This window comes from Lepidochelys kempii, chromosome 1 (assembly GCF_965140285.1).
Source record: "Lepidochelys kempii isolate rLepKem1 chromosome 1, rLepKem1.hap1, whole genome shotgun sequence".
In the NCBI taxonomy this organism is placed as follows: Eukaryota; Metazoa; Chordata; order Testudines; family Cheloniidae; genus Lepidochelys; species Lepidochelys kempii.
The window spans coordinates 115,951,905-115,973,170 of NC_136380.1; the positions used below are offsets into that span (position 1 = coordinate 115,951,905).

The 21,266-nt window shown below is 40.9% G+C and overlaps 1 protein-coding gene across 1 annotated transcript in view; it reads left to right on the forward strand.

The window, feature by feature from the left end:
• TGFBRAP1 (transforming growth factor beta receptor associated protein 1) overlaps positions 1-21,266 on the forward strand; it is a 64,044-nt gene that overhangs the window by 13,005 nt on the left and 29,773 nt on the right. Inside the window, 2 exon segments of the mRNA XM_078853788.1 lie at positions 842-1,036; positions 8,915-9,069. Of these exon segments, the coding sequence (XP_078709914.1) occupies positions 842-1,036; positions 8,915-9,069 (350 nt within the window).

Genomic DNA, 21,266 nt, shown 5'->3' on the forward strand with positions numbered 1-21,266 from the left:
GAAAATAACCATAAATTAAGTGGAAAGAGCCTTACTAAAAATTTACTAAGACTTTGGAGACTGTATCTTCATTTTTAATGTGTTTTTATAAAATTTTCAGTGTATTTTTTCTGTTTGCCTTGTGTGGTAATTTGCTTTGCAAGAACCTCTGCCTTTCTTTCTGGACTATTTTTCAATTTTTGTAGATGCATGCCTTGTAAGGGGAAAAAACCCTCTCTTCTGAAAGAGTTGGGGCCCTCACTCTGCTATAGCAATTGACTCAGGAAATATGGGTGAATTGAATTAACTTGGGGACTGGAATGTTCTGCTGGCATTTGAGATGTTAAAGGGAGTAGACAGGCCAAATTGCAAGAGGAAGAATGCTCAGGCAACCTGTAGGAATATATATATATATATATATTTTTAACTAAGATAACAATGTTAGAAGGGACAGGCTCATGGAATGCTGGTTTGGGTTAAAGGGCATCCAAAATGCATACACATGGTTTGTTTTTAAAAGAAATAGTTCACTGTAAGTTTTTTGGACTTGAATTATTTACATCTAGGAGGAATAAGCATTGAAATGAAGCTTGTATCACTTTCCTGTATGCAAGAATTTTTTTGTATCCTGCTTTGAACATAACTAATCAACAAATGTCTAATTGCAACAGGATCCTTGAAGATTCAGTGTTTTGTAAAAAGTATAACAGAAATGCCCTTCCATTGTAAAAAAGTCCTTCATTGTTTACACTTGTAAATTATTCATAATCCTGGGTTCACGGCAAGAAAGGTTCCAGTGCTTGACTCTTGGAAAACTCCAGGCTTTGGCTTAAGCTTCAGACTTTCTTCCCTTTCTTTGCAGGTATGTTTGCAACTGTGGATGGCATTTCCCAGCGTGCTCCTGTGCACTGGTCAGAGAATGTGATTGGAGCAGCCCTGTGTTTTCCTTATGTAGTTGCTCTTGATGATGAGTTTATTACAGTGCATAGCATGCTGGATCAACTACTAAAACAGACCCTATCTTTTAAGGAAGGCCACATCCTACAAGACTTTGAAGGTATTAGCTAGTACACCTATCTCTTTGCATGAATTTCTTGGAACATTAAAAATCAAACTTTATGCTGACATAATATAAAGTAAAAAAAAAAAAGGCTCCTTTGAAGAACAAGCTACTTCTCCTGAAACACACAATAATAGAACATCCTTAAATGTAACACTTTATCCTGCTGTTAATAGCATTTTCGCTAAAGAATATTATGTCCTATATTCCTATAAAACATTGCAAATGAAACTTCTTGTTCTTCTTTGAGTGATGGTCCTTATTGTATTCCACTGTGGTTATGCATGTGCATCCTGTGCCCAGAGCTGGAAAATGTGAAAGTGGTTTTTGTTGGTCTGCGCATGCACCTTGACTCACCTTGTGCCCCCAACTGAGGGGATAAAGTCGGGGCAGACCGACTTCCTCTCCAGTTCCTTCTCACTACCACATGATCCGGGTCAGAACCTCTGTCTGTAGCTTCAGCTTTGTCTCTTATGATAAGATTTTGCTTTGCAAATAGTTTTTAGTATCTTGTACTGTTAATAGTTTGTGTTTTCATAGAAATGAGGAGTCCGGTGGCACCTTAAAGACTAACAGATTTATTTGGGCATAAGCTTTTATGGGTAAAACCACAAAAGCTTATGCCCAAATAAATCTGTTACTCTTTAAGGTGCCACCGGACTCCTCATTTTTGTGGATACAGACTAACACAGCTACCCCTCTAGTGTCTTCATAGTTTTTAATGCTAGATTCATCTTTGGGGGAACACTTCTTCCCCCCCACCCCACCCCCCACCTTGTGTGGGTACTGGACTATGCACAGGACTCCGTGCTTCAAACTCTGTGCTTCCTGCCAGAAATCCTTCTGGATCAGCGACAACCACCAACACTGCCTGTACTGCCTCAGAAAAGCTCACATCACAGTGAGGTGCAATATCTGCCTCAAGTTCCCCAACCACACTGAGAAGAGCAGGAACTCCACCTTCAAAAACACCTCATGGAAAAGGCCATGAGGCCTCAATCAGAGCAGGCCAGGGAACTTTCTTCCCCTCCCCTCCCCGCCCTACAGTGGCCTTACTTAGCAAGGATTAAGCCTCCTGCTGCTAAGGCCAATGCTGGTGCCAGAGAATCTACCCTCATAGATCTCATAGCTCTTCTCGGGAACCTAGGAAGCACTCTCAAACGCATGAGACTGCCTTTCTTGAAATCCACTTTGAAGAAGTCGCATTCAGCTCTGAGCAAGCCTAGCATCTCAACCCAAGAGGACTTAGAATGTACTAAGCCCCAGAGGCTTGACAAGAAAGCTCTTAAACATTGGGCTCTGTTGATAACAGAATGTGATCTGTTGGTACCGTTATGCTTCACACCTCCAAAACCTCTGGATCCATTAGCACTGACAAAGATGTTCACTGCCTGTCCATAGCGGTCTTCGACAGCATCCTCTCTGGCTCCAATGGTCTGGGCAAAGATGACCCTGCTTGCACTGGGGAGGACTGGGTCCCATGCTGCTGAACAGGACATCTTCACACTGGTGGATCCAGAATCCCCTCCATTGGGTCTTTCCAGAGATGTTATAACATCACCTGGGGAGTCAACAACTTGAAGTTCATTTCCTGCTCTTTCCTTGAGGTGCAGCTTCTCTCCAGTGGCACTGATGGTACCACCTCTGGAACCGGAATAAATTTTCTCCTCATCAGGAAACTCCAAAGCAACCGAGGAGCCTTTGTTTCCTTACCCTACGTATCCTCTGCTGCCCAAAAGAATTACACTACCTGAGGATTAATCTCCACATTTAGCTCTGAGCTGCTGTCGCCCCTTGCCAGGATGCCTCCACATACCCCTTTCAACTCTTCCTACTGGCCATATTGGGGCCCCTGAGACCAATACACCCCTGCAGAGTTGGTCAGATCTGCTAGGAAGTTACTCTTTGCCTCCCCTCAGAGAAGGAAGAGCATTATGTGCTGGATCCAGCAAGACTTCCGTCTTCATCTCCAGACAAACTGGTAACCCCTTTTGTCTCCCTCCCCACTCCACTCCTACTTACCCAAGTGAATTCAGGCAGTTCCAGGATCATCTTCGTAGAGTTGCTGGTGAACTACAGATTCCTCTTGAAGAGGTTCAGGAATCCTAGAGCAAACTCCTTGACGTCCTTTACTCAGGTTGGTAAGGGGCTAATCTTTGTTTTTCACCCATCTCCCAACTCTTTGGTGGTCAAAGCAGCTTCCAAAAGGGCTAGACAGCAACCCCCGGTCTGCTGCTGTGGACAAAGAGGTTCAGTGTCTAGACCTGTTGGGAAAAAGATGTTCTTATCATCTAGCCTTCAGTTCAGGATAGCCAGCTACCAGGCACTAATAGCCAAATACAGCTTCCTGAACTACTCCAAGTTTGCAGAGTTCACTGACAGTCTTCCATAACAGGACAGAGCTTGTTTCCAGGTGGTGATAGATGAAGCAAATTAATAGCAAAGACGACCTCAAATTTGCAGTTGAAGCTGCTGACACATCCTGTAGAGCCATGGCTACTGGCATTGTTAGGTATAGAGAGACATGGTTGTGTGTGTCAGGGTTACCTGGAAAGATTCAGAATAGTGTGGAGGATCACATCATCATCATCTCCCCCCCCCCCCCCCCCACTGTTCCTCAGACGTTCTTGTCAACTGCTGGAAATGGCTTACCTAGATTATCACAACAAAAAGTTCTCTCCCCTCCCCCCCACCCTTGCTGATAATAGCTCACCTTACCTGATCACTCTCGTTACAGTATGTATGGTAACACCCATTGTTTCATGTTCTCTGTGTATATAAATCTCCCAAATGTATTTTCCACTGAATGTATCCTATGAAGTTAGCTGTAGCTCACGAAAGCTTATGCTCCAATAAATTTGTTAGTCTCTAAGGTGCCACAAGTACTCCTTTTCTTTTTTCAATGAATCAGTTATTCAGTCAGAAGACTGACATCCTTCTATGCCTACCTGGAAGGACTATAGGGCTACCTCTGCCCCATGAATAAGGTTAAGATTTTGTCACTGTTTTTTTTAGTAAAAGTCATGGATGGGTCGCAGGCAATAAACAAAAATTCACTAAAGTCCGTGATCTGTCCTTAATTTTACTAAAAATAACAGTGATAAAATGGGGCTGAGTCCCAGCCCTGCTGTGGGAGAAGGGGAGTCCAGCACCCACTGTGGCTGGGATCTCCAGAGTCCCCTCCCGGTGTTAGTAATAGCTGGTAGTTCCAGGGTCCCCCAGCTGTGGGGCCAGTGGCTGGGAGTTGCCGGGGCCCCAGGGCTGAAATGGAAAATGTCATGGAGGTCACAGAAGTCACAGATTCCGTAACCTCCATGACATAATCTTAGCCTTACTTATGAACTGCCACTCAACGGCAGCTGGTTTAAAGGACCTGCACCTTCTGCAATAGGTATGGCATCCCAATCTCAACCCCCCAAAGAAGCACTATTTTTGATGGGACCTCAATAGCTTCGAGCCACTAAGCCCAACATTACCCAACCTTCATACACGATTTGGAGGTCGTCTAGTAAACTTTGTCAACGTGTGGAGTGCAGTAACAATAGATCAGTGCGTGCTGAATGTCATCCATTCTGGCTATGTGAATGAGTTTGCATCCCTACCTCCTCCAGAGTCATCTTCCCATTTAACTTTTGGGGACTACTCTCAAGACTATTCTCAAGCAAGAGGCAGACTCCCTATTACTGTGAGGAGCAATAGAACATGTGTCCCCTGAATACCAAGGGGGCAGCTTTTATTTGACTTATGCCCTTCTTTTGGTGTATAAGGAAATATGGCGAATAATTCTCCACCACCACTACCACCCTAACTGCTTCATTTGTAAACTCAAGTTTCATATGGTTATGCTGGCCCCTGCTATGTCATTAATAAAAAAGGACATGGTTTACAGCTCTTGATATGAATGAAGTGAGCTGCAGCTCATGAAAGCTTATGCTCAAATAAATTTGTTAGTCTCTAAGGTGCCACAAGTCCTCCTTTTCTTTTTACTTTCATTTAGATATTCATCCCACTCTGCTTCCTAAAGTATTTGTAGTAGTGACTGTTCACACCAGATGCCTCGGTCTCATTGTCTTCCCCTGCCTTGATGACTTGTTCCTTGTTGCCAAGTCATGCCAGAAGGCCCATGCTACACCTTCTCTCTTCCCTGAAGGTCAGTGTAAATGCCAAAAAATTTATTCTCACCCCGCCCAGTCTCTGGACTTCATTGGGGCCACCCTCGATTCGATTATTGCAAGGGCATACTTGCCAATGGACAGGTTTCAGACCAAGAATAATACTGTAGCCCCAATAGCAATCAACCCTCCAGTACTGGTCAAAACGTGCCTGTCTCTTCTAGGTCATATGGCATCATGCACTTATGTCACTGTGTTCGCAAGACTCCACCTTCGTTGCCTTCAAATATGGCTCCAGTTAGTATACTCTCCAAACTTCCATCCTATGAACTTCATGGTAGCAATTCCTACAAATGTAGTTTTCTTCCCTACTGTGGTGGACAGATCCTTCACAGGTATGAGCAGATGTCTCCTTTCTCCCCTCTTCTCCAAACCAGGACCATTACTACAGATGGATCCCTTTTTGGTTGAGGAGCTCACTTGGACAGCCATGCAGCACAAGGCACCTTGACGCCACAAGAGTCCATATTCTGAAGGTATGAGCAGTCCAGAAGGCATGCCGAGGCCTTTCTTCTGTTCATTCACACTCACTATGTCCTTATGCTGTCAAACAGTGTTATTACTGTCTTCTGCATCAACAAACAAGGAGGCTCAAGATCCATCTCCCTGTGTGCAGAAGAGGTCAGCTTGTGGAACTGGTGCATCGGCAACCAAATCGCCCTATCCTCAGCCTACCTTCCCAGAAAACAAAATACGCTCCGACTCCCTCAGCTGACATTTTTCAATTGACCACAAGTGGGAACTCCATGACTTGGTATTGCACAATATCTTTGATCTATGGGGAACCCCAATCAGAGATCTATTCACCTTCATAACTAACAGAAAATGCAAGACACTGCTGCAGAGGAGCCCTATGTCACCACTTCCCAGGCGAGAGATTTCTTCCTTGGTCAGATCACCTGATCTATGCATGCCTTCTGCTACAACCCCTGTCACGAGTTTTGTGCAAAAGCTGGTAGGACAGGGCATGAATTATCCTGATTGCCCTGTATTATGTTAGACAGTTTTGGTTCCTAAATCTCCTGTGCATGTAATCTTGAGTAGCGATCCTCCTCCCAACATTCCCTGAGCTTCTGACCTTGTGGAATGGCAAGATCAAGCACGCCAATCTATATTTGCTTCACCTCAGGGCTTGCTTTTTGGATAGGCATCATCCTTAGAACGTTCATGTTCCACAGTCATACGAGACATACTTTCTAACACTAGGAAGGATTCTACTAGGCAATGCTATCTGGCTAAGTAGAGATGATGTTTCTCCTCAGACACATCAAAGGAACATTATTCCAGAAGATTCGGGTATCCCTCTCATTTTAGATTGTATCCCTTCTCTAAAGGCATCAGGGCTATCCATCAGCTCCTTACAAGTCCACTTGGTAGCGATTACTGCCTGCCATCCTCCTTCTGAGGATTATTCAGTCTTCACTCACCCACTGACCACTAGATTTTGGAAAGGCCTAATCAGAACCTTTCCACCTATTCACAAGTCTGCATCTCTGTGGGACTTCAACCTTGTTCTCTCAGCACTCTCAATGCCACCCTTTAAACTCCTAACTTCCTGCTCCATTTCCCTTCTCTCCACAAAAGTTGCATTCCTTGTAGCCATTCCCCTCAGTCAGAAGGGTTGGTAAGCTTGGATCGATGATGGCGGATCCTCCTTATGCTGTATTCCTTGAAGATAAAGTTCCGCTACGTTTATCCAAATTCACCTCCCAAGGTGGTTTTGAAATTTCACTTGAGCCACTTGAACCAATCAATCCATTTAGTTGTGTTCTTTCCTAAACTGCACTCTTCCTCAGAGGAACAGAGTCCACACCTTCGATGACCAGCAGTCCTTGGTGGTGGTCTTTGTAGGTAAAAGGCCAATTGGGAAGTCCTAGAGACTATTCATCATTATAACAGACTTGGGGGACAAGTGATCTCTACTCAGAGGATCTCCAAATGGATCTCTAACTGCATTCTACACTATCAACTCTCAAACCTTCCCCCCACCATGGGATAAGAGCTCATGCCATGAGAGCACAAGCAACAACTATGGAATCGCTTCAGGAGGTATCCCTTCTTGATATCTGTAAGCAGCCACATGGGGCTCCGTTCACACCTTTACGAGACACTATGCCCTAGTCCAGGACTCCTCTGCTGATGCCTCCTTTAGAAGGGCTGTCCTTTGCTCAGCCCTACCATTTACATCTTTGCACCCTCCTCCTACTTCAGTACTGCTCGGTAATCCCCTTCAGTGGAATACAATAGGGACCATCACTGGAAGAAGAGGAGGAGTTTACTTACATGTAATTGGAGGCTCTTTGAGATATGTAGTCCCTATCTGTATTCCACCACCCATCCTCTTCTCCTCTGATTCACGGTGGAGAAGGAACTGGAGAGGCAGTCGGTCTGCCCCGCTTTTTATCCCCTTGGTCGGAGGCATGAGGTGAGCCAGGGCACGTCTGCGCGGACCAATGGACGCTACTTTCAAATTCTCCAGCTACCGGCTCATGGTACGCATGTGTAACCCCCAGTGGAATGCAGATAGGGACCACGCATCTTAAAGAACCTACAGTTAAATGGTTCTTTGAGATTTGGTTTTGAACTGAATAAAGTAACACTTGCAAACTTTATGCACGAGTCGTCTGACTGACACCATTGTGCATAAAGTGGAGCAGGTGTCTGTCAGTGAAGCCCTCACTTGTAATTTGACAAAAATTTTTCCTTCAAAGGAACACTGTCAACTTAAAATTTTGTAAGTGAGTTGAGTAGTTTGTGGTAATACATTTGCAGATGACTCCTCCTCCTTCTCCTGCCACCTTTTGTAGGTGTGGAATCACACTTTATAACACTCTCTCTTTGGTTGCCATATAAGATAATCAGAAACAGGTTAAACAGGATATATGTAAAAAGCTGTCAAATGCAGATAGTGGAAAAATTGAAAATACCGATGTTTTTTGTTTGGTAAACATAGGTCATATCCATAAAAATAATGCCAAAAAACTTTAGAAGTGATTTCATGTTGGCTTTCCTTTAGCTATGGATTTAGTTTCATATCTACATGAAATATAATATAGCGTTGTATATTATGGTAGAACTGTGCCAGGTTGCACTGGAATTTGTTTTCAAGTCTACAGTTCACTAAAGGATGAATCATCTAAGCAGTACCAACAAAGGCAATGTTACTGTCCATGTGAGCCAATGGAAGGCAAAACACTCTGACCACTCTCAGAACTCAGTAATATACCAGCAATAAGCTGTATGTTGCTCTAGGTCTGATTTAAGAGCTTGGTCACAGAACAAGGTGGCACTTGTGTTGAGAGTATGATGATTCTGGTTTTGGTTCTTCCCTAACAAATATGCAAATACAGGTTTGCAGGCTGTGCACCTTTTTCCCCCACTGTTTCATGATATACTAAGATGTACAGAAAACTTTCTGTACTAGAACACACATTAATGCCTGTGAAAACGAAGAAAATTGCTAGTTTGAGTGGACTTAATTTTTTTTGTAGTTTTTTTAGGGACAAACTTAAAGGTATAGTATAAAATCTGTTAAATATATTAATTGCAAAGATGAGCTTCAGAACTCGAAAACAAAAACGACAACTAAATTTTTATATCATTCTGTATTCTATAGCAATGTTAACGTTTAATGAAGTCTCTAGAAATCAGTTTTTTACTGTTCAAAATGCCAATTGCCCATTTTTTTGTCTTCTCTACTTAGGAAAGGTATTTGTAGCTACCAATAAAGGTGTGTACATCTTGGTGCCATTACCTTTAGAAAGACAGATTCAGGATCTTCTAAGCAGCCACAGAGTGGAAGAAGCCCTAATCTTAGCAAAGGCAGCCCGAAGAAACATTCCAAAAGAGAAATTTCAGGTTTGTCCTACCTTGAACATATATGAAAATATGTGGAAGCTGGTCCAGTGGCAAAGAAGTAACTGAAGAGTGAGAGCTCTCTAGGGAGAAATCTAATATCTCCTATTCCTTGGGTCTGAGGAGATAGGTATGCTGCTGCGTTGACTCCGAGTTGGAAGTGATTATGAGTTGGCAGTGCTGAGTACTGCTGCCTGGATGTCTTCTCTCTCTACAGTTGTTTCTCAAAGGTGTTAATGGCTTAATTAAAAGATGGTGCATGTTCTATCATGCTGGTAAAGAGATCTTGTGCTATAGAATTGAGATGGTAAGAGAATAGATAGAAAAGCGAAAGATGGGTTGTGCTTTTTATCTAGGCTCTCCTTGTGCAGGGGAGGTTGCCTCATCATGGTAAAATCATCTCACTTTTTCAGTGTTGTGATTTCTTTGAAATCATGGTCTATAGAGAATATAATTAAAAACACAAACCCCAAACCTGAGAATAAGTGAAGAACCACATGGGCAAACTTTTGTAAAGTACTTTTCCAACTATTTTACACATTTTTAAGATTACCGAACAAGACATTTTGGTTTTAAGGAGAAAAAACAATTGTGTGGATGTGGATCAGTTTCTTTTGCAATCTTTGTTTTTAGTTTATGAAATCTTATCACTTGGGTAACATTTTCTAGATTTTAAGGCATTCAGAAGGGACCATTGTGATAATCTAGCCTGACTGCTACCTAATACAGGCTATAGGACTTGCCTGGATTATGTTCTGCTTCAAGTCTAATAATTTGATTGGATTAGAACATATCTCTTTAGAAGAACATCCTTTCTAGATTAAAAAAATTCCAGTGATGGAGAATTCACCACAACCCTTGATAAGTTGTTCCATTGTTAATTACCCTCACTATTAAAAATAAACAAAAAATGCTCCTTTTTTCTAGTCTGAATTTGTCTAGCACCAACTTTCCATCTAAGGGTCTCAATGCTTTATGAATACGAATGCCTCACAAACATGCAAACAGGGCTGGTGCAAGGATGTTTCATGCCCTAGGCGAAACTTCCAACATGCGCCTGCCCACCCCCCACCCCAGCCTTGCGGCAGCTCGGCACCCCCCTTGCGGCAGCTCCCCGCCGACCCCTCCCTCCCTCCCTAACCTCAGCCTGGGGAGCCGTGCGGCAGCTCCCTACCGCTCCCTCCCTTGCCCCGGGGAGCTGCGTGCAGCAACTCCCCGCCCTAGCTCACGTCTGCCCTGCCTCCTCCCCGAGCACACCGCCACTTCTCCCGCCTCCCAGGCTTGTGGCGCCAATCAGCTGTTCAGCACACAAGCCTGGGAGGGAGAGAAGCAGAGCAGGGTGGCGTGCTCAGGGGAGGAGGCGGAGCAGAGGTGAGCTGGGGCGGGGAGTGGCAGTACTGTGCGTGGCGCCCCCCCCCCGTTACTTGCTGCAGGCGGCCCTCCCCGCGCCCCCCTGCCCCAGCTCACCTCCGCTCCCCCGCCTCCCCAGAGCGTGCTTTTGGCCGCCCCCAACCACTTGGCGCCCTAGGCAAGTGCCTAGTTCACCTAGTGGTTGCACTGGCCCTGCATACAAAGTAGGCTTTATGCCCATTTCATAGATGGAGGGTGGATGGAAAACTAAAGCAAAGGTGACCTAACCACGTGAGGTGATGGCAGTCAGGAATAGAAAGAACCCATGAGACTTGACTCAGGCACCTGTTGTAACCCCTGACAAATACAATATTAGTTACACATGTATATGTGTGGTTTAGTGATTTATGGCTGCGTTTTTAAAAAGTGAAATTCAGTGCTGACTTAAGAGAATACTAGATAATATTTAGTCCTGCCATGAGTTCAGGGGATTGGACTATATGATCTCTCGAGGTCCCTTCCAGTTCTATGATTATTGGCTGTCAGCAGAAGCATTCATGAGGCAGAATCTCAGTTGGAAACTACTTTTGTTGAGCCATTGAGATGAGTGTATCTGTTCCCTTCCTCCTACATGTGCATGGGCTTCTAAGAGCAGGTCCACACTTAAAATGCTGAGCTGCAGGCTTTGATGAAGACACTACTACACCAATGGGAGAGCTGCTTCTGTTGGTGTAGTTAATCCACTTCCATGAAAGGCAGTAGCTGTGTTAACGGGTGAAGCCCTCCTATTGATATAGCACTATCTATACCAGGGGTTAGCTTGGTATAACTGTGTTGCTCAGGGGTGTGGATTTTTCACACCCCTAAGCAATGTAGTTTGTAGTGTAGATCTGTCTTCGATGACAGAGTGGAGTAAATATACTAATAAACACTTTTGTAGTGGAAACCCAAATATACAGAGAAGTAGCATTAAGTCACCACAAATGTGATAAAAGAACATATTTCTTTAAAAAAAAAAATGGGGGGGGGGGCAAAAAAAACCTTCAAGTGCTCAAGAAATTAAAATGTAATAAAACATTGACCCAATAAATGAATCTGTTCGAAATAAGATTTATTTTTATCCAAGTAAATGACATTTTCAAACTTGTAGAAATGCATCATTATTCCAAAAAGAACAGGAATACTTGTGGCACCTTAGAGACTAACCAATTTGAGCATAAGCTTTTGTGAGCTACAGCTCACTTCATTGGATGCATTCAGATTTTCCACTGCATGCATCTGATGAAGGGAGCTGTAGCTCACGGAAGCTTATGCTCAAATAAATTGGTTAGTCTCTAAGGTGCCACAAGTACTCCTTTTCTTTTTGCAAATACAGACTAACACGGCTGCTACTCTGAAACCTATCATTATTCAAAAGCACCATTAATTCTTTCTCTGACTTCCTTCTCTTTGAGCCTTCCTTTGGTCACTATAATGACATTCAACGGTGGGTTTTTCTCAATAGTGTGGAAGCATCTGTAATTCAGTGGGCAAGTTAATGATAGAACGGCAAGGGAGGTGTCTTTTTTTTGTTTTTAAAAAAATGCACAATTATAATTTCAATGGTGTCGCCTTCTGTAGCAAGGCAGTGGGGGAATCGCTGCCCTTCCAAGTCCTCCGGTTGGTGGAAACTGATAATACAGTGTCATTGGAAATGGGTTGAGTTTGGTAGCATTTGAAAGCCCTTTCTCCCAGGAACGTAATGGTCCCAAACATGGCAAATCTCAAACAATTATGTAAATATATTCAAGAAAATGTTCAAAATCAACTTTTTTTAGTGTATTTTAACACAGACATGTCAAATATTTAGTCCTCGCAAAGTTAAATTGTGGCTTTCGACTGACAGTACTGTATTATCAGTTAATGCTCAGAATGTGATACTTGATGTTATAGATGGTTGTAAATGGAAGGAGAGCTTCAAGTTCATTTGTCATCACTGGCAAAAAAAGTGATTCAGTGGTGTGTGTATGTAAGAATTTCAAAAAGGAAATTGGGTTGTTAAAAGGTCACCAGTTCCCTTGTGTGCACTTGGTTTAGATGAAGCCCTAGAACACGAAAACAGAGTGGTGAAAGCCTTTGGGAGATTGGTGGGGTATGACACCGCATCAGTGGTGCTCTTCTCTCTCTCCCCCCCCAATCCCCAGAACTCAGATGAATTTTGAACAAAACTTTAAGCATAGCAGAAGTAACCATGCACCATTTAAACCAGTGGTGGGCAGGCCACAGGTTGCCCACTGCTGATATAAACTCATTAGGTGCTGTTAAATGCCAGGAAGGGGCAATTTTAAAGCTACAAGATGAACTTACTCTTACTAGCAACCCATTCGCATATAATTGACTGGTGCTCATTAATGTCAAGATGGAAGGCGTCTTCAGTGATAGATAGCTACAGGTTATTAGTTGAATGGCTACTTTGGATCATGACTTTGATGGAGTCTTGGATAATTCTTTGGGTTTTGAGGACTTCATACATCTGTGGACTCCAGGTAAGAACAGACTAAAGCTGTGCTCAGGTACAAAGAAGAAAGTCAGTGTGAAGGTGGTCGGGACTGTTACAGAGCTAACTGCAGACAGATCATTGTTTGCTCATGTCCTGGTTGCATCCTAATCTGTGTGGTCTGATCTGTATGAGACTTTGGGGAAGTACAAGTTCTTCATGGTACCACAATATACGTTTGAATGTGATGGAACAAGGTGTGACACTGTATAAAAGAGAGGTGACCATGTTTTCACTAATGTATCATCATTGATATATCACCACTGTTGCACAGTTGTGATAAATCAGGTAAGGTATCATCGGAAAAGTTAGTCTACTCAGTATGATTAGCCTGTTTATATGCATGTCATTATTGAATATGAAGTTATGAAACTTTGCTATGTATTTGTATCTCAAACCTGTTGTGTTTGAGGGTAACGCCCTCAAAACAGATTTACATCAAGCCTAGCCAGCCTGCTTGATGGTCTATTAAGGACAATCACCTCTTCCAGGGACGACTCCTGATGTCTCTTCAGGCAGCACATAAGCAATGCTTGCCTCATGTCTCAGCAAGGCACATGTGACCCAGGACTCCATGTTTTGCCATTAACTTTTCATGTACCTAAACTGAGAGTATAAATTGCAGACTGAGACATTCATTTGTCTTTTTTCCTGCTCCACATCTTTGGATTATGATTTCTAACAAAGAAGAGCTTTGAACAATGGACTGAGGACCCCAATGTTTGGGATGAACTAGAGAGACTTATTACAAACTGGCAGATTTAACATCACAGGTATTATGATCTACAAACTCTGAACTTAACTGTAATTATACAATTCATTTTAACCTCTTAACTCTTCTTTTCTATTAATAAACCTTTAGTTTTTAGTTACTAAAGGTTTGGCTGCCAGTATGGTTTTTAGCTAAGATCTGAAGTATATTTTGACCAGGGGTATATGTGTGGTTTTTGGAACTGGAAGAACCTAATACATGTGATTTTGGGGTTTTAATAATCATTTATTGCAGAAGTCTGGTTTGTCTGGATGGTGCATGAGGGGTTAGAGTGTCTGAAACGGATTGTCTATGGCTTCATAATAACTAGTATAGTATTTTGACTTGGTGAAATCTTATGATAGAATATACCACCAGTTTCTGGTAGTCTGACCTAAGCTTGGCACTCTTAACTGTGTCACCTACCAGGCAGTATGATACCGGGCATATGTGCAAGACCAAAAGCAATCCGGTGCATTCTGTGCATGGTATTCCCAAGCCAGCATCTACTGACAATGTGACCCAGTGCCTTATGCCAGCAGAGGCCTTTCAGCATAGAAATCGTAGTCGGTATAGCTGAGGGACAAGCTCTCAACAAACCAGAAACTTGTAACACCTGCCAGAATTTGGTTGAACACTTAATTATGAGACTACAGAGAAAATACTGGACCTATGTTGAAGTCCACTTCGTGTTTGACATGTATGCAGAAGAATCAATTAAAAGTCTTACCAAAAAGAAGACTCCATAGCATTACACCTGTCCAATACAAAATCATTGATTCCATAAACATCCCTAATGTTGCAGTGCAAGAAGCTACTGTCTCATACTCGCACAAAGGATGAATCAACCATACATCTTGCAGGAAAAATGCTCCAGCATGTAAAGAATTGCGCAGATATTTTTGTTGTTGCATAGCATAATGAAGCTGCTGCCTCATGCTGCTCAGTGGAGTTTCTTTGTAGGTCCCATGAGGAGGCTGCCATTAGAATTCTCTTGCATGCCATCAGTGTCACAAAGAGAAGTGCTACTAAACTCAATTTTTGCGCAAGACACAGATGTTCTAGTGCTCTCTGTGGGATGCTACCGAACACTTCCAGAAGATTCTGTTTTTGTGCCTACTACTGGTGAACAGAATCACTGTATATCCCTCAGATGCTTCTATCACTTGAACCATTAAAAGTCACTGCGCTGCCATGTTTCCACACTTTTTCAGGCTATGACGTTACTGTTACATTAGCTGAAAAGATCAAGTTATCTTACTGGAAGGCATTTAATTCAGCCTCCAAAGAGCCCCTCCTAGCTCTGATGGTCATAAATGGTCACTGGAGACATTCATATGTGGAGTTTACCATTTGAAGACAAACATTACGACACTGGCAGATCTACGTTGGTGGATACTTTCCAAGAAGCAGACAAATAGAGAGAAATTGCCACCATGAGGGGTGTATTTACCTGCTATTAATAGGGCAAATTTTCAAGTTGTGCAGTGGCTCCAGGATAATTGAGTACATCCCAAACTACCCTCCCCTCAGGCCTGGATAGGTCTTGGATGTTGGACTGATCACAGCAGTGTGTGAATTACCAGGCACTCACCAATCAATCCTTCTGATAATCCAATACTCATGTGTGAAGACCAGATGCTCGCCACCTTTCAAATGTTTGGCCAGCAGCCTGCTTTATATGGAGATATGCGAGGATTAGTGTGACCGCATGTCTAGCAGTGTTGCCCTAGATGATGACTTTGATGAATAAATGTTTTCAGTCCTACCATGTCAAGGCTAACTTCCCTAGGATTACCAAAGATCATTCTTTTTTTTATGTAAGCAATAAATCACTGTGTTAAAGGATAAACTCTCAAACAAAATATATATAATCTAAAAAACAAATTCTAGATTTATGTTTGGAACTGTTATGTTTGTGGGAGAAAGGGCTTTCTAATGATACCCACTTGACGCATTTCTGACAACATTGTTTTGTCAGAATTTCCGCCAAGAGGAGGACCGGGAGCTGGTGAGGGGCAGGAGAAGGCAGTGATTCTCTCCTCCTCCCCCTGCTATGCTGCAGAGGGTAAAACCATTGAAATTATGATTCTATTGATTTTTATGAATCAAGTGACACCTTCCTTACCTTTCTATCACTAACTTGCCCAGAGAATAAGATTGTAATACATTAAGTTCCCAAGCTACAATTTAAGTGCTATGTAAATGTTGAGTTTTGAAGGTGACCTGTGAAATTTAAAAAAAAAGAGAAGATCACAATCCCATGCATGAAGAAATCCTGAATGGCTTTTGTCTAACTTCCCCTACTGTTTTTATTTTTACTTTAAAACATTTAGGCATTGTCTTGGTCCGGAAAATTCTATGGCATTTCTGGAGAACTAATGATGTAGTAACTTCACAAGCAAATAAAGTTAGACAAACTGAAAGGAAATTTTAATCATGGATTTATACCTGGATTTGATTCTCTTTTGATATTAAGTCCAGTGCCCAATGAATAGATTGGAGAAAGATGTCTTGGATTCAACAGCCTCACTACTTTATGGTGTGATAGTCTGCAAATATTTGAGATGTCTGAGAAGCATTGCAAGGAAGACCAGACTTCTAATTCCCAATATATCGGAGGAACAAAATAGGCAGGAAAAAAAATCAAGCTCTTCAAATCATAAAGAAGCAAACCAAGATCAGTAACCCAAGGACAGTGTGTCACGTTATATTTAACACCTTTCCATGCCATGAGGCCAGATAATTTCCCCTGTACTACTTTCATTTAAGCTGTATGGATGAAGTACAGGAAAGACCATACCACACTCTGTTCATATCACATATTTAATTGCAATCCATTATTTAAAAAAAAAGCTGATTCAGGACTTTTGGGGCGGAAAGTTTTTCCAAGTTATACATATTTACAATTTTTAGAATAAATCATTCTTCTCTGTTCCCACATACTTTACGTAAGTGAACAACCATTTTCTCCAAGATTTACCAAATTATTCCACGTAGGCATCTCAAACACTTCAGTCCATGCAAGCAAATGTGACTTTCACAATTGTCCAGACATCTGAAGAAAGTGTTGGGATTTATTTACTGCTTTGCCATGAAAGTACATGAATATGGATAAAATCAAACACACACAATAAACCATTTCCATTTCCCTTAAAGCAGTTAGCATGGAGACAACCAGTTACCTTGAAGTTGTTGCTTAAATCTCTATGTACACCATATAGAATAACGTTACTATAAGGTATCAACACAGTGTGCATGTATGAAAACAACTGATATCCTTGCCCAGACTTGACCTGTAGTATCCCTTTAGTTTTTCCAGGGTGAGAAGAACTTTTATAGTTAATTCTTTCTTCATATTCTGGACCATGGGTTTTGGGCTTTTTTTTCATTGCCACATTGCTCACGTGTTGGACCCTTCCATTTTAACAGAATTGTCTTCCAAAAATTCCTCCAGACTCAGGCTAGCTCTTAGCCATGGCTTCTGGCCATGGGTTATTTACAGGTCAGATTCCAGATTTTTAAAGGGATCACAAACTTGTTTTCCCAAAAGCATATTGAAAGCTTTTTAATATCACAAAGAAAATAAAGGCGTGTGTTTATCCTAATGTTAACCAATGGGATTCCAATTCTACCGCTGAACTAGAATCCCAAAATAAATGGGTTAGTCTTGTCATGTATAGTTGACATGTGGTCTTTAGTGTATAAAGAAGGCTGCATCCGTCCCCTCATTAAGAAATGCTTTCTTAATCTGTTTTCTTTCAGTAAGGGCATCAGGGCTAGAAATAGATTTTGCTTCCCGCACAGAGTATTTTTTGTAACAGCTCTTAAAGACCTTTTTCCTATTTATATAATTTAAACGTTCATTAAAATGTTAGACAAATGTTTCCATGACAGAACAATATTATAATATAAAAGCTTAAGTATATTTATATAAAATTTTGTCCCAGGTCATTGTAGACCAGTTTTTATGAAAAGGGAAAAGGAAACAAGCAAATGTACGAAAAATTGCAATTGCATTTTTTCTAAATTGTTTAAAAATCTTAACATATAGTAATTAGTGTAATATGAAAATAGGGAATATTACCCATTGGAATAACTTTACTGAAGCCAAAAAGGAGAAATTCAGCCTACCAGACTTAGTAAGATAAGAGGTAAATCATCAGAAGACTTTTCCTTTTGAGTTTGAGACTTAATTTTTCCACACAACCCCTTCCTTCAAAACAACCAACCAACCATCTTCTGGCTTAATCCTACTCAGATAATACAGCTGTCAAATCACCCAGTGCTGTGGTAAATGTGTGATAGCTACTGTTTAAGAGCTAAAAATAGAGAACACAGCAGCTTGTGCTAACTTTGGAAACTTCTCCTTGAATAAGGAGCCAAGATGGTGATATTGATGTGTATGCTATGCTGGGAGGTTTCTCCTTAGATTTTATAAGGAATGTGTTTCTTTTGGAAAAAAAAGTTGACAGTTGATGTGCACCCAGTTTCTGCATAGCAATCACAAGAACCAATGTCCACTTCCATTCTGTAACAGCGTATAGAATTTTGCCTCAAGAATGACGTCAAGAAAATTTTTTGCCTACTCACTCACTAATCTGATTTTACTAATCAACCACTCCTTTAATCCACAAATTCAGATTCTAGCTTTAGTGTTACTCCTAAATTCTAATTTCAAATGTTTTCCTTTATTTGAATGTTTTTCCAAACTTTCATTTCATTTTTTAGGCTCATTATCTTTATAGTTCTTAGTCTTCTGAAAAGACTAAAAGGGCTTCTGTGTTTACAAGTCTGAAGACAAGCTTGATACGTTGTCTTAATGCTTTTAATATGAATAAAGGCAACTATCCAGAAGGAAAAACTTCTCTTCAGAACTGATTCCTCAGGAAGACATACATGGTGAGATGGGGCTGGGATAACAGAAGTGTGGTTTCTCACCTATTTGCGAGGTTATTTAAGCATCATTTTTTAAAAAAATTATAAACAAGCAAGGTGCGATGAAATTTTAGAAGGGGATTCTCAGATGGCTTCTTTCTAAATAGATAGATACAAGCACTCACTTTTCCAGGAAGAACACATCCCAACAGTCTAAAGATGAAATGAAAAATTAGTTGAAAACACTGATAGGTAAACAGGGAGTCAGTCTGTAAAGTTTCCATCCTCATTCAGTAACATCAAAATCAAGTTAAAATGGAAGATAAGTCATCTCGGAGCAGCTGGCTTCTACAGTCTAATCTTCTGAAAATGTTATCGAAGAGCTGATGTTTGGAAGCAGCATCAACCTTCCTGTCTTTGACTGTGGCAATGACAGATAATCAAAGTACCTGTTTAATTTTCTTTCCCAGCAGGGCCTCTTGTGCAAATCTTTAGTAAAATTCAGTTTAAAAGGAGTATTTTCCTCATCCCTTTATAAAACTTTTTACTAGAAATATTGCCAAATTTTGCACCAGGTGTATTTTCTCCTCTTTCTTAGAATACCCAGCACTTGCTTTCTTGGTGTGTTTGATTTTTTTTTTTTTCTTTCCCCCCCAGCATTTTGATCTTCCTTTCCATTCTTTGAACTTTAAGCATGCAAACTGCAAATCCTTTTTTCTTTCCAAAGTGGTTTGTCCAACATTTTGTCTTAGCCTTGCTGTCCATTTCCACCTTTCTCAAGAAAGAGGCTAATTTAATGTTGGTCATTTTATGATGGCAGAGATCAAGGGAATCTGTCAGTTACACCTCCTGCCTGCCGTTGTGCTTGGACAGAGAAGAGGCAGACAAAGCCAGTTGTTTCAAGGCCTACATGCTAGGAGCTGGCACCCTCTGTTTAAAATGCTTTTCCTCTTTGTGGGCATCTTTTCTGTGTTGATTATTTATCAATGATGATAGCCGTATTGCTCAAAGACCGCATCTAAGCAAGTCTTGGGACAAGTGACTGTTTCTACCATTGCTGAGATCAGGCTCTGTCCCTTGATATAAATGTGTGTCACCCAGTTTAAAAAAAAAAAATCTAGCAAATTGCACTTTATACATGACTATGAACATGTTTTGCTGGAACACTCAAATGCGAGCTTTGTTTTGGGAATGTTTCTGGTGCACATTTCTTTGCCTGAATAATTCTTCATTGTTTGTACAATATAATTTTATCAAATATTAAAATCACCTGTAGATTTATAAATATGAAATGGAGCTTAAATGGTCATTTTACTGGAAGTTAGTAACTTATTTGAAAATATACGGACTTAGCAGAGGTTGGGAAACACATTCTACTCTGTAGTGGTTATTTTGATTCTGTAGGACCAGTGAATTGTTATTCAAACAGTTGCAAGTACAGCAACCTGTTCTTACTATTCTGCACTGCCCTCTGGCTACTTTGTTTGACCTGTTTAAAGTATAGCAGTCTATTTTAAATATCCAGTTTTCACCTCATTTTTATTTAATCTTAGTAAACTTGTCCATGTCAGTTGTAGTTGCAAAGAGCAGCTATTTTTCCTTATATGAACCTAAAGGAACAATGTGGAATATTCTTATAAGGTCCTTACAAAGTATATCCACAAAACAAAGAAGGTAGGGGAAAAGAAGCATGTGGGGTAACTTATTTTGTAACAGGTTGTATTTTGACGCTTCTGCAAAAAATAACAAACTATAATATGCAGTTTTTTAGCAGCCGGAAAACAGCCAGACTATAGAGAGTGCTGCTGCTTGCTTTTTATATTTTTCCAGACATAAATGCAGAGCCAATAGTGTTAAACTAGCTGGTCAAAAAAACCCCAAAATTGTTAATTTAACATTTATATTTCAATGGCTTCTTCAGATGACACGAATACTTTTTTTTTTTTTTGGGTTGGTGTTGATCTTCAGTGGTACCACTAGTCAATTGATAACCTTCATTGTGCCTTGGTATTCCAAGATTTATATTATGGTTCATACATGCCCTCAGTTCTAGGGACACCTGAAATACAGCACTACAGAGAGGCTCAATGGCATGGTGGAAAAATGACTTCTGAAACGGACTCTTCTTGCCTTTCTTAGTCACTGTTAATTTACAATCCTTTGTGTGTGTTATAAATGATCTTACGAATGAATAAACCCTCCCCTTTACTGGGTTCACTGAGCCTTGGCAAGTCAGTCAACTATTCCATTATGACCAAGGTGGATAAAAAATTGATCTTAAAAGTTTTAATATAAATTAAATACATTTTTCTTAAAATTGAAAATTGAACTTGAACTTGAAATTGTTAGCCTGTATTAAAGCCTAAATTTACTATAATCTATTAAAATCATTTAAATAAAAATATGCTGCATAAATGAGCACTCCTCAAATTTTAATGAATTAAAGGCTGCTGCTTTTTTAGCTTTTTAGCAGAATCTGGGGGAAAATATCTTTAACTTCTTAGGTCAACTCAAGCTTTATATATGTCACAATGACTTTTGTATTTCATTGAGTATATATAGTCTGTCTTGGCTTTTTTGCACATATAGGAACTTTCTGTTGTGCAGAAAAGCTGTGGCCTTAAATTACTTTTGGTTTAAATTTTTCTAGCAGGTGTGTAGAGAAAATTTCTTTTGGACTTGTTA